This window comes from Corvus moneduloides, chromosome 1 (assembly GCF_009650955.1).
Source record: "Corvus moneduloides isolate bCorMon1 chromosome 1, bCorMon1.pri, whole genome shotgun sequence".
Lineage (NCBI taxonomy): Eukaryota > Metazoa > Chordata > Aves > Passeriformes > Corvidae > Corvus > Corvus moneduloides.
This window is the reverse complement of record NC_045476.1, coordinates 44,774,477-44,797,786: the sequence shown is the minus strand read 5'-3', so window position 1 is coordinate 44,797,786 and position 23,310 is coordinate 44,774,477. Positions and strand designations below refer to the sequence as shown.

The 23,310-nt window shown below is 37.8% G+C and overlaps 1 protein-coding gene across 3 annotated transcripts in view; it reads right to left on the bottom strand.

Moving 5' to 3' along the window:
* Nucleotides 1-23,310, bottom strand: part of ZNF385D (zinc finger protein 385D) — a 428,747-nt gene that overhangs the window by 156,222 nt on the left and 249,215 nt on the right. Inside the window, exon 1 of one of the 3 annotated variants that reach the window (XM_032108266.1) lies at nt 16,755-17,079. The exons of the other annotated variants lie outside the window; for them this stretch is intronic. Coding sequence (XP_031964157.1) covers nt 16,755-16,776 — 22 coding nt within the window. The 5' untranslated portion in view covers nt 16,777-17,079. Of the gene's footprint in view, nt 1-16,754; nt 17,080-23,310 lie in introns of those variants that run through there. 3 annotated transcript variants of the gene reach the window in all.

Genomic DNA, 23,310 nt, shown 5'->3' with positions numbered 1-23,310 from the left:
TTGAAGGCTTCTAACTGCAGGGAATTGAGCGAGCAGGGAGCTATATTTCTCCCTCTTTGCTTCTGCTGATGGTATTTGCTCTGCAGCTGATTCAGGTACCGATTTTAGAGCTACTGAAGTGCTAGATTGCCCGTGCTACCTCTCAAGGCTGCTCGAGGCTTTCTAAGGCATTGAAATACAAGCGCTAGCCGGTATAAAGCTGAAAAGATACCTTCCGCAGACTCAAGCGTCAGAGCTCAGACCCCCCAATATCTGGTTCTTTGTGAGACTCCATAAAAAATAATATTTGATTAATATTTCAAGTGGATTTAAAGAAAAAAAAAAAAAGGAAAAAGTATAAAAGAAAGTACAAATTCCAAAGGACTGACTCCACTGCCTGAGGAGGGTACCATCATTCTCAGTAACAGATCCCAGCCATGACCCTTCTGCAAAAGAGAAAACATAACAAAACAGACTATATTGAATTCACTTTTATAAACCTTTTTGTTCTCTGTCATAAAGGACCAATTTGAAACCATGTTTTAATAACCCTTGAATCAGGCTGTAAGTTTGACCATGCCACTGCAGTTACAAAGTTACAGATAATTAATCTAGTCTTATGTGCTAATTTGGCTGATTCTTTGCTTCAAGATGAGATTGCTTACGGACAGGGAGAGAAAACTGTAAAAATTTAACTTTTTCTGTGTTACAAAGCTCTGTCAAAATTTATCTTCTCTTCAGATCTACATGGAAGCTATGCTTTCACACGTAATGTGGAAACAAATTCTTTTGAAATTTCAAAAATTGAAAGAAATCAAGGTCTGCATTTTAATCAAAGGCCCATATTTAAGCCTGCTCTGTAAGGCCTCAGGGGAATGTCCCAATGGTTGGGCTGTTGACTAACTGGGGAGACTTGGACAATGATACCATTTTGGAGCAGTTTAGATTTGTGCAAATGCGTATTCACTTCACGGAGGAATTTAGTTTGTGTTTCCAGCAACCCACAAAAATCCCTTGACCTCAGGGCTAGTGTTTTTCTGGGGAAGTGAATACATTCCTTTACAGAGGAGAAGTTCTAACAAAATGGCTATTTATAAAAAAGGACTATGAAAACTTCAATTTTGGCAAGCTTACACCTGATGGAGCTGATGTAGGCAAATGCTCTGAGAGCTGGAATATGTGGCAGTTACTAGGTTGACTGTCTCTTGACACTTGTGAAAATGCTGGCAGGTCTGTTTTTCAAATCTCTACGTAAAATATGCCTATAATTTTAAAACAAGTTTTTCAAGCAAGTAAAATTATCTCCTGTCATTTTCTATAGGTGGGGGAAAAGCACTACTGCTTTTGCAGACAAGACACAAAGGACAAAAGAAATTTTTGTCCTATTTTCCAGAAACACAGGCATGTCAAGCCAAATTTATCTAATCCATGACATGTTGGATGCTCCAGGCTGCACCTACGGAAATAGATAAAGGCTTGTCCTTCACTGATTTAATGAATGGGAATCCCTGCCCCTGGCTAATATAAACTGTTCTTGTTGGTGGATAATTCTATTGATTACAATCCAGTTACATTTACACAAGTACACATAAGAATTTTCTGTAAAGCAGCACAAACTATGGGCCAAAAAATGCAAACTTAATAATATGTTCATATTTCTTTAAGCTGTATGAAGTTACGATTTTTCAGTTTTTTCCATATCCTATCCCAGTGTTCCTTAAGTGTGTTTTATTATCATGTGACATAAAATTATTTAATGAAAAATCTCCATGTAATTATTCACTCTATTCAGACCTCTGTCCTCATGCAAAAAGCAAAGAAATTTTTATAGGTTCTGACACATACTTTGCTATAAGGTTTCCTGAGTCGACCACACAGCTAGTAGCTGTAAACAGAAGGCTCAGGCCAGTAGTCTGTGTATCTTGGTTACCATTTGATACTGGCAAAATTCTAAAACAGAAAAAAAAAACCCAAACAACAAACCAACCTAACAAAAACTCCAAAAGCAAAACCACCCCCTGCAGGGGTATGAAAGGTGGCAAGGAGAGGTCTGCATACCAATGTGCAGATCTCACTGCTGGCTAGGGATACCAAGGCATGGTCGAAGGGACAAATACTATTCATCTGTACTTTTTACACAGGCCAGGAACAGCCTGAAACCCTCTCTAAAGAAAAAGAAATATGATAAACTCTCAAGTAATAGTACCTTTCCTGGACTGCTCTTCAGTCAGCCTGGCTATGTTCTGGTCCTCTATCAAGCCATCTTAAAATTTTATAGCTCCTGTTCCAGGAACCAAACACAGAAAAATGTTATAAAATATTTAAATAACATTTTAGAGAGAGCCAAGCTTGCTCATACAATCTCACTACTCAAAATATGTACTTCTAGTCCTATATAACTATAAAAATTTCACTTTGTGTGTATCGAAAACTCAAATAAGACATTCACTGATTTTGCCCTCATAGTTATTAATGGTCTATAATTCAACATTTCTTGAACTGACTCTAAATATGTATTGAAACAGGCCTAGTATAAAAGCAATCCACCTCAAACATTTCAGTTTGTTCTAGGCAAAGATTATTTCTCATCTATCTCCTTCCTAAGGTGTTTGAAAAAATCAAGCCTTGGGCATAAGACATTAAAATTTACTCGGCAGGAAAAAGGTCTCGGTCAACATGTTTTATTTTATTTTTAAGTCTTTCTCTGATGAAAAGGCAAAATAAAATGAAAGAAATAACTTTGATTCTGTTGCATTACACAGTTATTTGAGAGATACTAGAGGAAATGTGAGTTTTTGAAAGGCGTTCCTACCAAGCCTTGTAACCATGATAAAATAGAATACAGTACCAAGAGGAGAAAAATTCTTGTGCACACTTTTCTGATAATCCATGTAGATCAGAAGGATCAGGATCATGCAGCTTCAAAATTGTAAGTCTATCTACTATAATTCCAGATGTTATTGAGTATGCTATATATATATATATATATATATATTTGCTCTGATCCATGTTAAGTCATTGCATTGCTTTGCTTCAACTATTTGGAGTGAAGACCTAATCAAATTCAACTTTTTTTTGCATCACATCATTTTACACATTCCTAATATTTTTATTACTTTTTCACATTAAAATAGAAAAGTAATGCCTCCGTTTAGTCAACAGACTTTTATCTAATTGAATTTTGTGTCAAGTGTTTCAGGTAATTTCCCAATATGGTTTTATTATTCAAGATGAGCAAGTCACCCCCTCTACAAAAACTAAAACCTTTGAATATTAATGAATTTGGGATATTAATCTGATCAGGAGAACCTTACAAAACCTAAGAAGACAGGAGGACAATGCAAGAGCCTTCAATGGAACCATGTGTTGACAAGCTAGATCCCTCCTCCCATCCTCCCATACTGCCGCTAAGGAGTGAAGGGAGGGAGCATCACATACTGTAATCATCTTTGCTTTCCATAAGAGGTAATCTTATAATACATTACCAAGAATGAAATTATATTAAACCAGTGAAGTGAGCCAACCAATTGTCAGATTGCTACAGAAATGCAAGGATTTGCTAAGCCACAGACAAACCTCAACCCTAGAAATACTTTTGCACATATTTAACTCTTCCAGTCCCTCACACTGGTGAAATAACATCAGAAAATTTAATTATTTTTTAATTCAGAAGTGCATGCAGGTGTGGGTTCCATCTCTTATTTGCGTGATTCCATCTGACTAAACATTCAAAATGTTTCATAACAATGAGTTTTAAACAAAGGGATCTGCTATTCTACTAAAAAGGAATTTAAAATTTACCAAGGGTGCTGAATTTGAAAGATGAATCAAAACCCCAAATACTCAACCCACATCACTATATACAAGAGAATTTGCTTGTATAATCCAGAATTTGGCACTGTTTTCTTTAAAAACAAAACAAACCCCCAAAATACCAAGACACACCATGTCAGAAGTGAAATGCGTGATGAAACAATAAACATCAGATGAAAATGAAGATACTCTATTACCAAAGATGCAAGAAGATGTCCATCTCTTCTTTCCAACATCATTAAAAAAATTCAGGATGATTCCAGTGACAAGAACACACTTCCTGTATCTAGAAACGACATTAAAAAACACCCATAATCTTACTAAAAAAAGACAGTGTGTTGAGAAGAAGAGCCCTATGTCTCTATATGGTTCCAGTGGCTTAAGAAGAGTTACTCTGGGTATTAGTGTGAGCTGAAATACTAAAGGACAATTATTGCAGCACACTGAATCTGCTTAATTAGAGGTCTCAATTCAAGTAATGAGGCAATTTTGCATGCAAGCCTCTAAGAAACCTGAAACCAAGCACAGCTTGCCTGTATAAGGGTTGCATTCCAGAGCTTAAGCTCAAGCCAATTTTACAGATCTGGAGCTGCAACTAAACATAAATCACCTCATTCACAGCAGAATGTTTTGGGTGTGTTAACCTGAAACGCTGAGAAAATTTCAGCAATGTGGGCCAAATCATGACAAAATTCAAGATCTGCACAAACTTTTTCATCCTCAAACCACTGATGCTGGCACAATTCTGTTCTTTACATATCTGCATTCGGCTGGGACCTTACAGCTTCTGCTCCTCTAAGTTGAACACAGGGTATCTGTAGCTTCACAAATCTGTTGCCTTTGTTTCTGCATTACAGAAAGATCTAATTTATCATCTGAGAAAAGACTCCCCAAACCTGTATTTCTGGCTATTCCGTTTCACTTGGACTTGGGCAGTATATGTGGTAATCTTGTCTAAATAGAGATAAAATTTAAATGGGGAGTGATAGGATTTCTTTATTAAACTCTTCAGACAGCTAAATTATACTTAAAATACATTGACAAGACCTAGAGCACAGACAGATGTTTCATGTTGCTATGTAGATTCTGTTGCTACCACATGGCAAAAAAATTTCCATTTTATTTCTCACTTAACTGACCATTTAAGTTCACAGAAAGCATCAAATGACCCAGGTGTTCAGCTACATGAGTATTTACAGTTCCAAAAGTAGTGAAAGTTAAATAAATCTCTGTGTCCAAGGTCAAGCATCAACTGTATTAACAGAACTCTTATGAAGTTCTTCAAGTTGCATATAGAAGAACATTGCAGCAGGGATACAAAATAAAGCAATGCAGAGTTCACTTTTAGGTTGCTACACTGGGCACTGTTCAACACATTTTTGTAGAGTATTTCCAAGACCAGGCCTGGTCATGCTACTAAACTGGTAAAGTTAGACTACCAAGACGGGTGGAAACCCAAGAACAGCAAAGAAAAGACTGAAAAAAGTCAGTGCAATTCAGTGTCTGATAGACTGAAGTGAATAGGCCACTTGCTGAGAATTTGATTCCCACCAAATACCCATTTCTTGCATTTATAAGACCCTTCAGTGTTTCCCTACAACTTCCTCTGCAGTTATAAGCAAGTTTGTTTTAGTCCAAATTAAAAAAAAAAGCCCTAAAGAATACAACTAGAAAGTCCCATGTATTAATTAGGTTTACCACCTCACATGATTTCAGGATTCTTTCTGCTCATTGAACGCTAGGAAAAGGTGGCTTGAGCTGTTTCTTAGAGCTATCACACACTGAAAAAAACCATGGAAAGCAGTAAATGCACATACACACCCAAGGGAACTAGAAACCCTTTAATTTTTTTAAATGGAAATTTATTTTTGAGAGTATTTGCTTACGTTCATGCTCTTGCTCTAACAGCATGAGCAATGGCCTCTTACTGGACATGATTTAGTATAAGATTTTATCTCTTTCCCCCTAAAATTCACGATAAATTTCAAATTTTCTACATGTTCTAGTAGTATAATGTTACTTGGCCTTTCCAAAATGACACATTCAAAAGTCAAACCAACATTCTAATTACAAATTACAGTTTCCTTGTCACTAGAAACTATTACCCACATACAATTTTAATACATGTCCATTCAGTAGCTCCAGACACACAACTGCAAATGTCAAAATCCTGCACACTAGAAAGGAACTTCTCCCACATGCAGCTTTTTCTGGCTGAGCTACAAACCCACAGAAATGATAGCTTGATATGATTTGTGGTCATAAACTTCAACAGAGCTGTATGAGATGATGCTCTAAGAAAAATGTTAAGCCTCCTTTGCTAGTGAGGGTGTGGGGTGGGGGTGAGGGAGGTGGGGAAGAGAAGAAATCCCAGATTTTCCTCACTGCTGCTCTTCTGCTTAGCTAGTGTACTCTGTTAACTGAAGGAGAACCACCATAAACTACTACACTATTCATTGAATTGTCTTGATTTTTTAATGATATTGCCAATAATGTGCCTTAATGAGGCCAAAAAGACATCCCAGTTCATCAAGGCACTGGAGTGGTTGCCCCCAGGAAACTAAATAAAACTTAAATAGGACTACTGTGAATTAAGAGATACTCTACATAACTTGCACATAACCAGGAAAGCTTGCAAGCCACCATCCTATACACAGAGATGAATTCCTTGCAAATGTAAACCTAACAGGGAATTGCTGTGGGCCTAGGAGTGTATAGAATCAAATAGCTCAGGTGACTTAAAAATGTCATATTATCCTTATTGGCATAGATGACTTGGTAAACGGAAATTAATAAGAACAATAATGACTATACTTGTTTGCAGCAGAAAGCTGCATGCAAGTTTATAAGAAAAGATGTTGGTGATTTTAAAACATTTCCAGAAACAAAAAAAATGAGGGTAACTTTCATAGCCTGTTGATTCCTGAGCCTTTCTACGGAAATCAGTAAAGCTGAGGAGGACAAGGGAATGATGGAGTCTTGCCCCACAGGTGGGCAGAGCTCCTCTAGCATGGCGAGACCTGCAGCACCACACTTCCTCCTGCAGATGCATCTTCCCATGAGTGGAGCTCCCCACACGAGGCCAATGCAATTCAAATTATCCAACCACCTGAGCTCATATTTACATCACATTCATTGCCTCTTCTGGCAAAGGTTCAGAGAACAACTATTTCAAGAGGATCTGCAACCCAAACAGCTAAATCCTTTGCCATCACTGGATCATACTGCCTCCACCCCAAACCTGTTGCCCAACTGGCTGCCAAAGTTTGACTACACTGCTGATGATCAGTTTTAAGATTTTGAAGAGCATTTAATTCATATTTGAAATTATTGGAGACATTAAACACAACTGCTACAAATTATCTGGCGGTTACCTTAACTAGCGTAGGTCTAGTTTAGTATTTCCAGCACAGCTGAAACTCTGACTTTTCTGGGGGCCATGGAAGGTTCCCAGGATGTTAGGTCCAGTAAATGAAATTGCATTCAAGAAAATCTGTTAGCACAGTCCAACACTTTCCACAGTTCATTACAAACAATAATTACTTTCTGAAACCTCCTTCTCTATGAATAGATCTGACTCAGTAAAAACAGTATCAGTGAGGAAAGCTCAATTTTTCCTGAAAGATTCTCGAACTTGCAAGAGCTTTCTTTGATATCTGCTAGCACTTGCCATACTTACATTATACCAACAGTTTTCAAAAGCTGCCCAACTTCTTTCAGACAAACCATCAATATTACCTCAACTAATACCAAAATCAGCTCCCTACACTATGTACTAAAACAGAACCTGGCTACAGAGATAGAAAAACTTGCAAAACTGAAAATCTGCCCATCACAGGCACCTCACAAAGATTTCTTAAAAGATTAACTTACTTATTATGGTAAACATTCTCTGAAAGCATTAGTCATCTATTGCTGTGAGCATCTAGAAAGGGCTAAAAATTTATAATTACCATTATTTCTTCTTACCTTTTGATTTTGAAGATATTAGCTCAGCTGGAGTCTCTCAAACAGACATTTAATATAAAATATTCATAATTCATTTGACTATATACTGAGGTCAGATGGAAATATTTCTGTTTTCAGATGAATCTAAAGTGAGCTTGTATTGCTGACAATGTGCTGGCATAGCTTTTAACATTAAAAAACCCTCCTATAATAAATTACAATAAAGTATCATGCAATTTTTATCTTTGTGAATGTTCTCATGAAGAAACGTTCCTACTAGAAATGCACAAAAAACTTACACAAATGACAAACATTGCTAGAATAAACTGAGAGATATTTTAGGAATATTAATTGTTAATATTTTTCAATGCTAACTATCATCAAAGACTGCCTACCTGAGACAGTTCTGTTCTGTTTTTCTTAACTACACTAAATATTTTGGATATATTAAGCTTTAAAAAGAAAAAATAGGGCAGGGGATAATGACAAGTAAAAATAGATTAATGTTCTACACATCTGCATTTTCTTCCTAAAATCTCTGGAGTTTTCTCTGTGTCCACAGTGACATACAGCATTATCATTCATGGCCTTCACAATGTTAATTTCAGACTATTTAAATAAATTTTCTTCCTGGTGTGTTGATGATAGCATGTGATGACAATTCTGCTTCAAGCTAGTCACTATGGCAAAACAGAGCAGTTTTGTTTGGTCATCTTGGAATGCTTGTGAAGGGTGGTGCTGCCAGAACCTTTTTGTTGCAGCACCAGCAGGCCACCCCACTTTACCTGCTGCCTGCCTCCCTTTCTCTCCCAGCAGAGTTTACATACATTTCACACACTCTGAGTCTTTCCACAATCACATTTTGATTGTATCTACATTACTAGCGAGGCTGCCAGTGTTGCTTTGATTTTTTTTTTTTAATGTGTTTTCAGCCTTTCCGTGTTTGTTCATTACATTCGGTAAGTTCATTCACGTGAAGGAGCATATCTGTGTGGGCATGTGTGTAGTAATGTCCCTCTTTAAGGCCACTGATTCTTTCAAGCCTAAAAACCTTCATTTCTTCCTGCAGGTAACCTCTTGCATGTGTTGTTAGATGTGTAGAGCTAAATGCTAATTTGGATGGGCTGCTAATTAGCATTGAGTAGGTTTGTCAGCTGTACCTATGTAAGAATATATCTTTTATGTTCTACAAAAATACTTCAATGGATTGGGAGAAAAAGAAAAAAAAAGAAAGAAAAAAGGGAAACCATTAGGAATTTATAAATGTAGTGAAAACTTTTACCTCAACGCAATTGAAAAGAAAAAGTTATTATTTTGAAACCTTCCTTAATAAAGAAAGAATGGGGAGAGAATAATCATACCATGTAGACCAAAGCAATTTCAAAGTACTCAGGGCTACTAAGATTTAAGCCTAAGAGTCTAAATGTGTTATTAGGAGGCTGTGGCAACTGCCCTAGCACTGCGAGTGGAAAGGAGGACAAAACAAACTAGTTTTACACGGCAGACAGACTGCGGTCAGGACTGGCGAGACCAATGTTTGTAAATGATTACATCATGTCTTGAGTGCTAAAATCATGTAAGGATACTACAAATAATACAGTTCAGTGGCTTTACAGTGCCCATGTTCATGTGGCTGCCATGCCCTCAGTCAGAAGGTGACAAAAAGTGAAAGGATTTAAATATAACCTTACATATGCATACACAACTTTTTATGGCCTGTTTGGCTGTAATTCCTGTATTTACAAACACAGGAATTACAAAGTTAAATAGGAGATTATGTAAAGTTTTCTGTATGTCCGCGCAGTTATTACTTTATCCTGTGCTACCTAAAAGCAGACAAGCCACTGTTGAAAAATTTGCTGCTCACAGCAGCACAACTTACCAGTAATAATAGAAAAATAGAGGAACAGTGTGCTTCCTACATAATAGTCACATATCTGGCAAACGGAATGCATCTGTTACATTGCTGGTTTTGACAGGAGGTGAGTGGATTTGCTATCACAGGTAAATATCAGCAAACAAAACCTAATTTGCTAAACATTGCACTATAGAGACAGTAGACCCTCAGGTCACTACTGAAAAATGACTTGGCTTAGCAAAAAGAGCACTGAGATTTCTTGCAGTGCCCAGACTGGCTTCCTCTCCACCTGCTCTTTCCTTTTGCACTCACAGTAGCAGATCTTGTCAAGGTTCTGTGTTTTTTAACTTGTTTGGTCTTTTTTGGTTTTCTTTTTTTTCATTCAGTATTGATCCCTAGCGCAACGATGGGTAACAATATTGGAAAACACAGCTATTATCTCCCTCTATCTTCATAACTTACTACACTCCATAGTAAACAAGCTGAGTAAACAAGGTCAACAAGAACAAAAGCTGAGAAAATTTTCATGGCTTTCATTTGAATGAATTGTCCATCTGCTTTTTCAATTACAGCATGAAAGTAAATAAATAAGAGAACCACTATGAAGTAATACTCAAAGAGAAAATTAAGCCTAGCTTTTTTCCTTTGTTCTCAAGAAAGCAGTTTCAATATTCAGAGGGGGTCTTCTAGCATAAAGCTGCTTTTTAGGTTCTATCTTGTTTTCTGATGGAGGGAATTGGGGAAGAGACTACTGGTTTGCATTGTAATAAAGAGAAAACATAAACAACACACATTATAAAAATTACCAGTATGAGCCAAAGCCCTTTGAGACCCTAAGCCTATGCTAAAATTTCAAACAGCCATACCCAGAGTTAGCAGACACTCACAGTCAATCTCATTTTTGTATCTCCTTTAACTGCTTCAGAGATGAAGATACTATACACTACCAAACCCCAGGAGCTTTTCAAGCTTTACTTGAAAAGCAAGTGGTACATTATGGTTTTAAATTCTGAAACCTGCGGGGACTACAAAACAGAGTAAATTAGTTGGCTTGGTAAAAGAGACAGGACCTTATCCCATAGTGATGAAAGATTTCCAAACAACTGCCAGCTAGAAGAGGTATAAAAAAAATAAATAGATTGATCTAACCCCATCTTTTTAAAATACATGCAACCTTTTCTAAAGCAGAAATAGTGGGGTGGGGGAGGAAGGGGGGAGGAAAATAAGGCAAAAAGGAGAAAAAAAATGAAGAGGGAGAGCAAGTACTTTTGTTTAAACACCAGATAAGGACTCAAGATGTCTTACCATTTTTTCAAACCTAAGGAAATTTTAAATGGATATTATTTTAAGCATCAAAAGAGACAGAACTGTATTATCATCGATGTTAACAAGAAGCAAGGGTGTATAGTAATTGAACTTTCATAAGAGCCTCCCTTACAATTCCAATTTGAAATTACGGTTGCATTTCCATATTTTACATTTGATCCAGACCCTTGCCAACTACTTTAAACTGTCACACCTTACTTAAGATTGAAGTAACTCTTTATGGGGTATATGTACATAGAAAAAAAAAAAAATTGTCTAAGGAACATGTTTGTGAGCATGAGACTGATGAGCTGAAGGAAGTGCTCAACAAAATGAACAAGGAGGTCTAAGTATATGAGCATGCCAGTAATGCAGCTTTGTGTATTAGATTTTTCACCCCTAAGTAGATTTCTCAAAGAAGTGTTGCTAAAATAACTGAGCATACAGGCTGACCTACAGAAAGTGGCTTTGCCATATAATGACTTAGCCCTACAATAGAGAAAAGCTTCTTCCCACTTTCATCCCCAGCAATTTAATTCAAGTGCAATCTCGGACACTTCAAGCTTTGGTATTTCTCTCTTTTGCTGCATTTTCTCTGAATGTTACCAATCATCTATGCAATTTCAGCTGCAAAACTAATCTTTGCAGTATATTACATGTAATATCTTTTTAAAAACTGGAGCCCTTACGACCTCTTTAGTATTTCAAGAACTTTTCATGATCTAATAGAAAATTGAAATATTTCCTTTTGCCAGTCCAAATATATTTCTCCTTTTTCAAATACCACCATCTTCTTTAGATCAATGAGAGGCAAAATCTTTAAAGGGATTCCTGTAACCTGATTAACATTTTTGTAATTGCAAGAATTTCTAGAATTGCTACTAGCTTATGAAACAAAATCAAAATAACATGGAAGGATACTTGCACACAGGCACAGAGAGGTATAAGCCATATGACATAATTCAGTCAAAGGCTCTCATTATTTTTAAATATTTTGTAAAAATTTATATAAATTGCTTTTTAGGAAAAAAAATTAAAATAGCCAGAAGTATGATATCACAATGAAAATTTTAAAAATCTGGTTTCCTCTTAAATTTCATTTCTTAACAGAACGAAGACATTCGTTAGGAAGGCATGCAGGATTAGATTCTACATTTCAGCTAAAATATGCACAGACACACATTCACGTGAGCACATGAGCGCACACACACTTTGTTAAAGGACCTTCAGCTGTAGCAACTGTGATCTAATCTCCTCCAATGAAGCAGGAAACCACTGAATCCAGTTTTGGGTTTGGAGCAATTCTGTCAACCACCAGAAAAGTTACACTTGGAATGACTTTTTTTTTTTGTCTGTGTAATGGCAAAAGGACCTTTTTGTTATGGCAACATACTGGATATATTTAGTGGCATTTTAAATGAATAGTTTCTGTAACAGAAACTAAAAGGGTGAAATCTAGCACAGAGCAGTTTCTGTAAGTTCAAACAGGATTTTTTTTTATTGTTATTATGTATACATGCATTAATGATTATTCAGTGCTTCAAGATACGAACTTCACTGCCCAGGAGGCTGTAATGTTCCAAATATAAACATCAGGCTCCTGCAGTTTTCAAGATCCTATACATTGGCTTGCTCAGCTGAATTCTTCTGTCACACACAGCATCCATTATATATTAACTACACTTTCTTATTGCAGATGGCTGGTGATAAAACACAGTCAGTAATCCAGTATCTGTGCTTCTCAAAACATGTTAAAAGAACAGCCTTATCAACACAGAGTCATCCTGACTTAAATGAAAACAGAAATAGTACTAAAGGCCTCCACAGTGTCTAACCTAGAAGGAAATATAACCTCCTAAAAACAAACCAGTAACAACCTAATATTTTCATTGAAACAAAAAAAAAATTCCCTGTTTCAGCAGTTGGTCGGTTGGCTTGTACAATGCGTGTTTTCTTTAAAGAGGTGATAGGATTTGGGGTGGGGGGGGGGGGGTATTCTTTTCATTCCATGACTCATCCAGCATGAATTTCTTCAAGAAAGTGTTCCAGAAATAAAAAGTGATATTCAGAATAGTAGTATGTATGGAGATGAGCTACTACATTCTACAACATTGACTGAAAAAACCCCTCTGAAAATTAAGACAGCCACCACACAAACAGCAATGTTATGGCATTTTCAGGCAAAAATTATTTGTTTGTTTCCCTTAATGTTATATTTTATCCCATAGCATATTAACTTCCATCCCAGTATATTAATTTCCTGTATAATGTGAAACATTGAGAACAGAAGTTACTTAATACAGTAATACGTTCAGAGAAGGCGGGGAAGGGGAAAAAAAAAAAAGGTACAATGTTTTCCTTTTTTCCTCTCCCTTTTCTTTGTAAATTTTAATTTTACAGTTTTTTTAAGTTGTGCTTCTTCTGTAAGGGCATAGTATGGGGGCAGTGATTTTTTTTTGGTGCTGGGGGTGGCAGATTCGCTTTGCTCTCAGTTCCAGCCAGGTTCCCTGAGCCCTCAGGACCCATGCTCACTGTCCCAGAACTGCAATATCACTGCGGCGTTTCCTCCAGCTCGACAGCCGTGGCCTGTGGAGCAGTGCAGGACACGCACCAGCAGCTCTGCCCCTTCCCCTGGCCAAGAGCACTTTGCACCTGCCCCAACCAGAGTGGCCACCCCAGCCGCGGTGCCACTGTGCTCCAGGACAAGCCAGCTCCCGTGGCCGCCGGCGCTGCCAGGCCCAGCAAGGCGCAGTCATGGCGAGGTGGCCGAGCCAAGGCAACAGTGGCCGGTGGGGCCTTGTAAGGTAGAGGTGCAGCGTCCAGCTCTGACCATTAGCCACAGCAGAGCCCTCACATTGAGCAGGACTAGGGGAGGTTCCCCCATATCAGTGCGCAACATCTGCTCTGTGGCACTGACAGTCAGCCACCATTCCTCCTCTCAGAACTGCTGAGAATGGTCACAGCTGACTTTTATCTTATGCTAAATTATTAACTTGGCGATAAATACAGGCAAAAGTTGCTCTGAGGTACGTATGTTATGTTCTTAAGTGCAAAACGTCTCCGTATGATAACACTTAACAGAAATTTATTATTTTCATTGGCTTTAGGCTTACTCTATAAACATACCACATCATTTTGTAGGATTTTTATTACTATTATTATTACAACTCCATATTCCTATTCAACTTGAAATGATGAATGCGAAATCAATACAACAAGTAACAAATGTATCCACGGTGACCAAACAACAAACTCAAAAGCACAGCATGGTGAGTGAAAATTAGCAGTTCTTAAAACAACTATGTCAGTATTCGGTTGCAATGTGAAATAAAGGCTCATGAATTTAGAAGGGTTACAATGAGTTTAATTATTTGAAGGCTCAGCTCAAACAATACAAAATACGTAGTAGGATGCAAGATAAAGGTAGAATATCTTCTTGGAGGCTACAGCTTTAAAAAGAGAGAGAAACATGACGACAAATTCCTGAATTTAGCAACTTCTCTCTCTGATAGTTAAAAAACTCACTTCACCCATTAACACTTGCTCCATAACAATAATACTGTCAGAGGGTTAGGTCTTACTTTCTGTGGTAATTATTTTCAGTATTTACTTCAGCCTAAGTGCTGAACACACGCATTCCCACTATGCCACCTTACATCAGCAGCGAATAGACAAGAAGGCCCAGAAAGCCAAACAAGATGCATACAAACATAGAGAAATGCTTTCTTTTTCTGCCTTTTCTATACCTATGTGGCCCAACATTTGCATGTACGGATTAAATAAAACCCCCAAAGCCCCAAAAAACACTACAGAATTCTTTACTAATATTTATAGGAAAGTATCTTTTTTCTCCTTAGAAAAAATAAAATTCCAATACTGTCTATAGGATAGCTGTAGCAATCTGAAATCAAAGTAGGCGCACGATGTACGCAGTCAAGCTTTCATCTGGCTCTGTGCAATACTGCTTAGTGCAGTAACAGGGACAGGTGAGATTACAGATGTTCTGGCTTCTCACAGACAGAGCAATACCCAGAATAGCAAGAAAATACCCAGAATAGCCACAGCTAAACATTATCCCCCAGCTCATGCTTTCTTATGCAAAAGACAGGAACAAGAACATTCATTTAGAACTTAACATTGAAGGAAACTTCAGACTCAACACAGCACAGAGAACCTGCCTAGCAGAAACTTTCAGCTCTGCTCTCAGAAGTGAAATTCCTACAAAGCAGAGAGAAAGCACAGTGCAGTTTTTTCCATTTAAAAACTTGTGTTGCACCAGAAAACAAATCAGAGATTTTTATTTTTTCAAAGTAACATCAAAAAAAGTTTGATCACCACTACATGTTTCTGAAAATTATAGACAGGAAAAAATGATAAAATAAATACCATGCAGCTAACATATACCTAATACCCTAACTCTATAATTTCAGGAAACTGCAACTTCTAATCCTACACAAGAATAACTGATTGTTAAAAAAAACCCAACCAACCCGCCTTGCGCTTGCAATGCTGTTAATGGTAGAAAAATACCTGAAAGAAATGAATAGCAAATTAACCTGACTTTTTTAATAGTGAAGAGACGTAATCTGAATTAATCAAACTTAAAACCATAATGCTTGCCTATTCTTCTTCCTCAGTCTTTTGAAAATGTAATAAAGCTAAAACACTGAAAATTTATCTTTGCAAGGGACGCAGAACAGTTCTGACAACTCAACCAATTTGTGTATTTTTTTTCTGCTATGACAGTTTGCATCAAAAATCTATCTGCTTTCATAATTGATGTGTTTTACTGTTAAAGACACACACACATACATACACAATCTTTAATTTTATGAAAATAAGAAGATAATGCTTAGATAAGGCACAGTACTTTTTTGAAAGGGCTGAGAATATTAAAAAAGTTCTTCCCTTAAAGCTTGAAGTGAACTCCTGATTCAACATTTAATGAAACTGAGAAAGCTGCTGAATGTCCCAGAAATCCTTCAACTCCCTGCTCTGGGTTCATTCTAAGTATTATGTAGTTATAAATTAACAGTGAGACTAGATGAGATTTCAAGCAGTCAAGAATAGCATTTTTCCATCACAACACCAAATTCTCTATTTTATTTTTCTTTGCTCTTCAACAGCACTAACTTGCAGCATTATATTGCAATCGTACATCCCAGCCCAGTACTGCAGCGCTACATTGCTTAGACATAGCTCTACACTATGTTTTTAGGGTATGCAGCCAGCTCAGCTGTAAGCCTAAGGAAGATTTCCATCAAGCAACAAAACTAAACTCTGCACAAATATTTAACAGCTCCAAGACCCCTAAAGGCTTAAAATAATACGCATTTTGTGGCATGAAAGGAGCCAACCCCACACCGGCGATCTGCACAATGCAGAGTACTCGGCAATCACAGCACTGCAAATAAAACATTGTTTCTCCTTTGTACCTTTGAATTCTTCAAACTAAGAGCTGAATGAAATACTGAGGTTCACTGTGCCTCCCCAGCACTGACAGTGCAGTAGCAGCTCGTCCATTACATTAAGTTAGTCTAAAACTTCCCATGCCTCACAAGCATTTCTCATCCCCTCTCGGCAGATGAAACACAAGTTCATTTAAAACAAACCTAGCACGAGTTCATCTTATCTAGCTTGTTTTTCAAACCGCTAGAACTACGCAGTAGCCCACTCAAACAGAAAATTTCCCAGACAATGGAATCCTTTCAAACTGCACAGCCGGCAGGATTCCCCAGTTGTCAGTTTTAGGTGCGTGCCAGCACGAAATGTTCTTGAATCCGAAATCTGTAATAATCACTCCTATTGATAATGTGAGCAGAAGCAGAATTACATCACGGTTAACACTTACCAAAATACATTATGTTTCTCATTAATCATGCAGTCAGGATCCCACCGCTGTGTATTCAGCATTAGCTCCTGCACAGGGCTGACATGTAAAACAGAGCTTTTTCATTCTACATTATGTGGAAATTTCCCAGCACGAGAAGCATGAGAGAGCAGTGTGCCTCCTCAGGATGAGCACTTTGCAGGCAGTCTTATCCCTGATACAATCCCTGTCTGATTTAGCGTTTACTCCGGCTGCATGCTGCACTGCCCATTCTTACTGTAATCTGACTCCTCCTTCTGATGTCCTTGCTGTGCCTGTGACATCAGGACTAAGAGTACTACAAACAGATCTTTTCTTTAACGGGCTGGCAAAGACATGCTCTTATATCCTGGTTAACCTAACTCCGGTTTGGACAAAAAAAAATAATAAGCTCTTCTAAAATTGTACGGGCTTTTTTTGTTTCTTGGCAGTAAATGCGTTTAGTGACATAACGTGCTCAATTACATAATAGATGGGAAAGACAAAGCGTATATTGTTAGTGTATTTTTCTTTGAAGGGCAGGCTCCAGGAGAAGCTTTGAGTGCCTCAATACCCCAACTTCAATAGAAGATAAAGATGCCTGGCACTTTGCAAGATCATGTACCCCTAAGATTTTTTTTTTTAATCGATAGTTCCACTTCAATAAACAATTTCAATCCAAATGTTGGATAAAGCCAAGTCTGTTTCTATTTTTAAAAAGCAACTGACAAATAGGTGGTTCAATTTCAATACAGCCACACTGATTTTTTAAACTACAGTTTCTTCACCTGAATAACAAAGCATGAGGACAGGAGATATACGACAAGAAGGATCTGTAACGGACTTTACAACCTTTCACCCTCCAGGTCTCTAGTTGCTTTCTGGCCCAGGTTGATAAGTCATTAGCAGCTGGTAGGTATTTTATTTCTGTGTCAAATGGAGTGGTCCTAAGTTTGTTGTAAATAGGTCAACACACAATCCCTGCTGCTATACGAACTAGTAGCATCTTCAGAAGAAAGACCAAAGAAACACCGAAATACTCTCCACCATGTACATGTAGTGCCTTGGGATGGATCCGACACACACCAGTGCGTCAGTGTGGTGAACACAATGTGGTCTGTATTTATGCACATATGTCTCTTCTCTGAATCAATAGAGGACATTGGTTTCCTGCCGTCAGTCTGGCATGTATCAGTGATAATATACTTATACTAAAAATAATGGACAGTATGCTGAAACGTTTATTTCATTATAATAGGATCTAATGGGATGAATGCTTTCATTCTGCAGGAAAGAGGATGACAGGTATACTTCATTTAAAGCTCCACTTCTTATTTGTAAAACCACCACACAATAAGTACTATTTCATGAGGTCCAATCACTTCGGGCAAAATTATCGCAGCAGCACAGCAGCCAAGGAACACTCCAGTTGCAGCAGCAGAGGCAAGAGCCCTGGTGTACAGTGCTGCTATGCATCCCTCAGCAAGGATCCTCTGCAGCATTGCCCTCACGAGGTTTCATGATACCTGTATGAATGCTACTGAGATTGAACACTCACGGGGAACTGGGCCACGAATTTCGGTCCTGTCCCTCACTGGCGGTCCCACACCTATTCATTTCTGATACCTAGCCTTTCTCAGTGCCCTTTCTTATTTCAACTGCCCCTAGGAAGAGGCAAGCCCTGAAACAAGACATCCTTGGTACACATATACCCCAAAATAAGCTTTGCTTCACAACTAAAAAGCTCACAGTGCAGGAGTGCACTTAGGCCACAGTGCACAAGGGAGGAAGAGCAAGACTTCTTGTGTGGGTCAAACTGACCAACAATGTAAGTTGAGCAAATCTTAAATCACAGTGAAGAAATGCTGTCTAAAAACGCCTGAGGGATTAAAGAAAAAAGAAGCTGTCTAGAAATCATGGCCTATGTTTCAACTGCACAGTGAGGACAGCAAAAACCAGAGGGTATTCATGGTACATTCCTTTACTTTATTTCATCATTACAATGCTCATTCACTTCTACGATACAGTGAAGGACACCTCGCTATAGGAGAAAATACCATCCTCAAAGACTGCTTTAAAATACCTCAGCTGAACCACTCTAATGTTCTCTGAGCAGTAGGTATAAGCTGCTATCAGGGGCCTTCTGCAGCACAAGAATTCCCTACTCTCCCTTCACTGAGGGTAAAAGCTCAGAGAATCAATTCTCTGTGAAATCCTTCAGCTCCTTTTCCAGCTCTGAAGTGCTTTTGCAGAGGCACTGCGTGACGTCCTTTAAGACAGTCTGCACCCAGTCTGCACAGCATTTGCCTGCTAAGTTGCGTTTACCTTATCACAGAAAAAAAGGCTTGGGGTTATTCTGCCAGGAGTCAAACCCTGCAAGATGTAGGCTAACTCTGGTCTCAATGTTCCACCAAGACAATATGCCTGCTGATTCATGCCATCAGCTGGTCATCTGAGAGCCTGGGTACAGAAGGCTGATATCTATGCAGATGTGCTATTAGTGCTCAGGCAAGGACCACGCTGCCTTCAAACACCCCTTCTTGAAATGGCTGTTGTGTTAAAAACCTGTACCAATTCCATGGTGTCTGATTGCAGGTCAGATCCTCAGGAAATGGAAACACCGAAGTGTCACAGAGACTGACATGTTCTCCACAACTTGGTTCTGAATGTTACCTCCAATTTGATTTTGCCCTGTAGGATGTAAAACAAGAAGGACAACCTCCCTTCCCTACTGCATCTTATTTGTGTTCAGGGAGTAAGTATACAACTAAAGTAACCAAAGACACTAAAACAAGAAATTTAATTTCTATTTATTTCATCTACAAAAATGCAAGGTAGGAAGGAAAATCACTGGAAAGCTTTCACATCCCAAATTCACATACTCCATGACAAACCCTGCTTTCATTTACACATGTACAACATTAATAAGCTGCACAAAGAAGTAGGGTTTCAAGCAAGGAACAAAAAATAAATTTTATTCCCTGAGTGGGATATTGTCACTGTCAGTGGAAGCAAGGTTTAGTTTAGTAATTGCAGTCCCAAATGCCTGGTGTTTTAATGCAAGCATTGAGGGTTCTGCTGAAAACAGCTGTAGGGAAGCACAGTCAGGAGCAGCAAACACTTATGTGTGCCTGGAGATTTGAGTAGACCCAGCCTGGGCATGCAGGATCATGCAGAATGAATGAGCAAATTAGTCCATGATGTCAGCCCATGGTGCAAACTCCCAGGCATCAACAAGCTAGCACAGGCTAACCAGCATTTAACTTTGCTACAGATGCCGGTCAACTGCAAAATTATCATATTTTCATGCATGCATGGTTCACTTATGAAAACAAAACCCCCAGACTCTTGTGATTCAGCAACAGCATAAACGTAACAAGAAAAAAATTACCTTCTCCTAAATCAGCTACCCCTCATCCTTATTTCTAATACTAGAAGCAACTTCTACTTCCTGAAATCCTCTTTTCCAACAACCTGTTATTTTTTTTCATAATAGCATGTCCACCTTAAGTTTTTCTGCCCTTTCTCACCTTGGTAAAGGCTTTGCCACAAAGGGCAGATTTTCAAAACGCAGAACAACCCACAAGACATCACCTCCTTGGAATAAACAAAAAAGCAGATAGCACACATGGCCCAGAAGTACAGCACACAACTTACATTTCTCCAGACCTGGGAAAGCTACAGGTTACTCTCCACACCTGACTTCATCTAGAGCCAGAGGACCACTTCATGAACTAGCTCCTCTGTTCTGTGTTTTCTACTGATTTTTATCTATCCACTGATTTACACAATGCCTTCGTAGCAAGTATTAAAGCCACTCACAGGCAAGTCTGTTGCAGAGACTAATTAATATTTAATATTAATGCACCCAGTTAATTCCCTAGGATTCCTGGAAAACCTCTTCCAGTCTTGAACTCTCCCAGGAGGCAACTAATACTAGATTTATACCCAAACTCTTACCAATTGGCTTTGATGAAAATCAGTTAGTAAGGCTGACCACAACTCATCTCTTGCAAATACAGAAGCACATCGAGGAACTCTTTGCTGGCAGAAGTGCAATAATAGTCAACAAATACACTAGTGATACAACATTTTAAGTCTATGCATCATGTGTAGTAGGCTAAATGATCTCACACATCTCAGAGGTTTCCAGATTTTCCTAAAATAAATTTTGTCTGCTGTACAGAGACAGATATTAAGAACAAAAATTTATTGTGGAATCATTCATTTCTGAAAATAAAATGGGAGAAACAATCCAAATCACATTTGGCCTACTAATTCATCAAATGCATCCCAAAATGAAAAGATTCTTGCAAGTAAAGTGGGATTAGAATTTCCACATAATTTGGAAATTTATATATTGAAGTTATTTCATTCCTATTAGTGACCACATTGCAGAAAGAAAGAACAGCAAAAAAGCCACAGTTTTGTATGCCTCCAAAAGCAATCGAAAATATTTCCAAGCACACATATTTTTGTGCCTCAAATCAAATATACTAAGTACATCAGCTAGAAGTTTGGTTTGTTTTCATTTTGAAGCCATCTGGAGTAGTTTAAGACATATTACACAATAATGCAGATTTTGTGATTCATTACTAATCTCCTGAGGCTACACTAAAGGATAAGAAGAGAAGGAGCAAGTTACATTTGTATATTTTAAACAACCACAGAGGCTCATCTTTGGTTTTGAACATTCTTCACGGGCTAAAACTACCAAATGTGTTTTTTACCCTTGACTCAGAAGTGTCACTTCTGGAAATGTGCAATATTTGTCACCATGAATACCATTTAACTGCAGCAGTACCCGAAGGAACTCTGTACCACAACACGTGAATACAACTGGAGGAACTTAATTAATCTTCCTGTCACTTCCATGATGCTTTTCATTAGTTTAGCTGCTATCTGATCAACTGCTCCATTCTCTATTGGAAATGGCTAACCAGAACCTCCTATGAAAGCGTTTTCAAGAGGTAAACAGACTCACTTTTGATTCTGAGTGCCTTTACAAAGCTTTGCCAAGCAGACTTTATCAGTTCAGGAACAGCACTTACAGCACTGCTCTTTTTAAGCAACCGGGATTTTCTACATACACAGCTTAAGAAATATAAATAGAACAATACACATTTTTCTAAGCTTAAAGCTAGCACTTCTGCTGTTTTGTAGTTTGAACACAGACAACATGTGGCAATTGAAAGGTCATATTTTTCTGAATTTACTCCCCATAGACATGGATAGTCATTAAACAAACAAACAGAATGTAGCCAACATAAAATCAAACCCACATTTTAGGCACTATTGCTGCTAATGGTTTTACTAAATGCCCACTCCTGTCATCTTCTGCTCCTAAACATGGGACAAGATTTAAGTTAATAAAATGCAAATGAATACAAAATTGGTGCAGAGCTTCTTTGACTATGTATATTGATAACAATTTTAAATAGAAATATGGTTTTAAAAGCAAACAATGAGACTGAGAAGCTGAATGCATGTCAAATATATTTTCAAACACACCCACACACGAAATGTAGCTTTTTTTCACTCAAAAATGAAAACTGGAACTGATGACAACAAAATGTGCAACATACCTAATCCTTCATTTCTCCCTCTTTCCCTTTTATTTCTCTGCTGCTTTCAGTACAATTTATCTAACGTGTAGGTTTTGAGCATATCACAAGCAGATAATTCATCACTGCTTCTTGTGAGGTGAGCAATTAGTCAGTGTTTCACATTTTTCTGTCCCTCTTTCTGACACTCTCTAAAATTCTGCAACCTACCTTGTGGACTCATCACCAAATCCAGACACTTATTCTCACAATTTAAAAATTTGAATTTATAAATCCAGATGACATACTAAGAAATTTTGTACAGATTTTACACTCAGGATTTTTTTATTTTTGCATTCTGATTTACAGGATTCATCTGCTCATTTATGAATAGATGCCTTTTGCATTTCTGATTACACCATCAATTGGCCAAAACTATGCACTTCTATTATTTCTATAATAATTTGTTATCAATCAACTTTTAAGTTTCAAGTAAAAAACTAGATAGTATATGGTAAAATCATTTACTTATACCCCCTGCTTTAACTATGTTTGATTAAACTAACAATTTATTGCATTATTAATTAGAGACCATTTAATTTTGTTTAAAATGATAGCAAAGCAATTATTGCACAGGTATCAGCCTATGTTTTAAGGTGGGAATGTTTGTTTGGATTTCGTTTGGGGGTTTTTTGGGGGGGGGGGGGTGATGGGTCGTTGGGTGGCTTTTTGTTATTTGTTTGGTTTTGAGTTGTTGGGTGTCTTTTTTTCCTTCATCAAGGTGCATCAATGAACTGGAGATTTCCTCAAGAGATAATTTAGGATTCTTGTGTGAAAGTTGTCCAGGACTATTGATTTTAAATAGTCTTTAGTCCAAGCAGCTGCTGCTTTACATCTTGCTTTCTTTCCTCCAGGCCTTTTGGACAGTGCCTTAGCCCACTCATAACATGGAGACTGCATCAAGCATTTTTCAAAATGTAGAATAAAAATATTTTTTTTAGCACTTATGGTGCTTT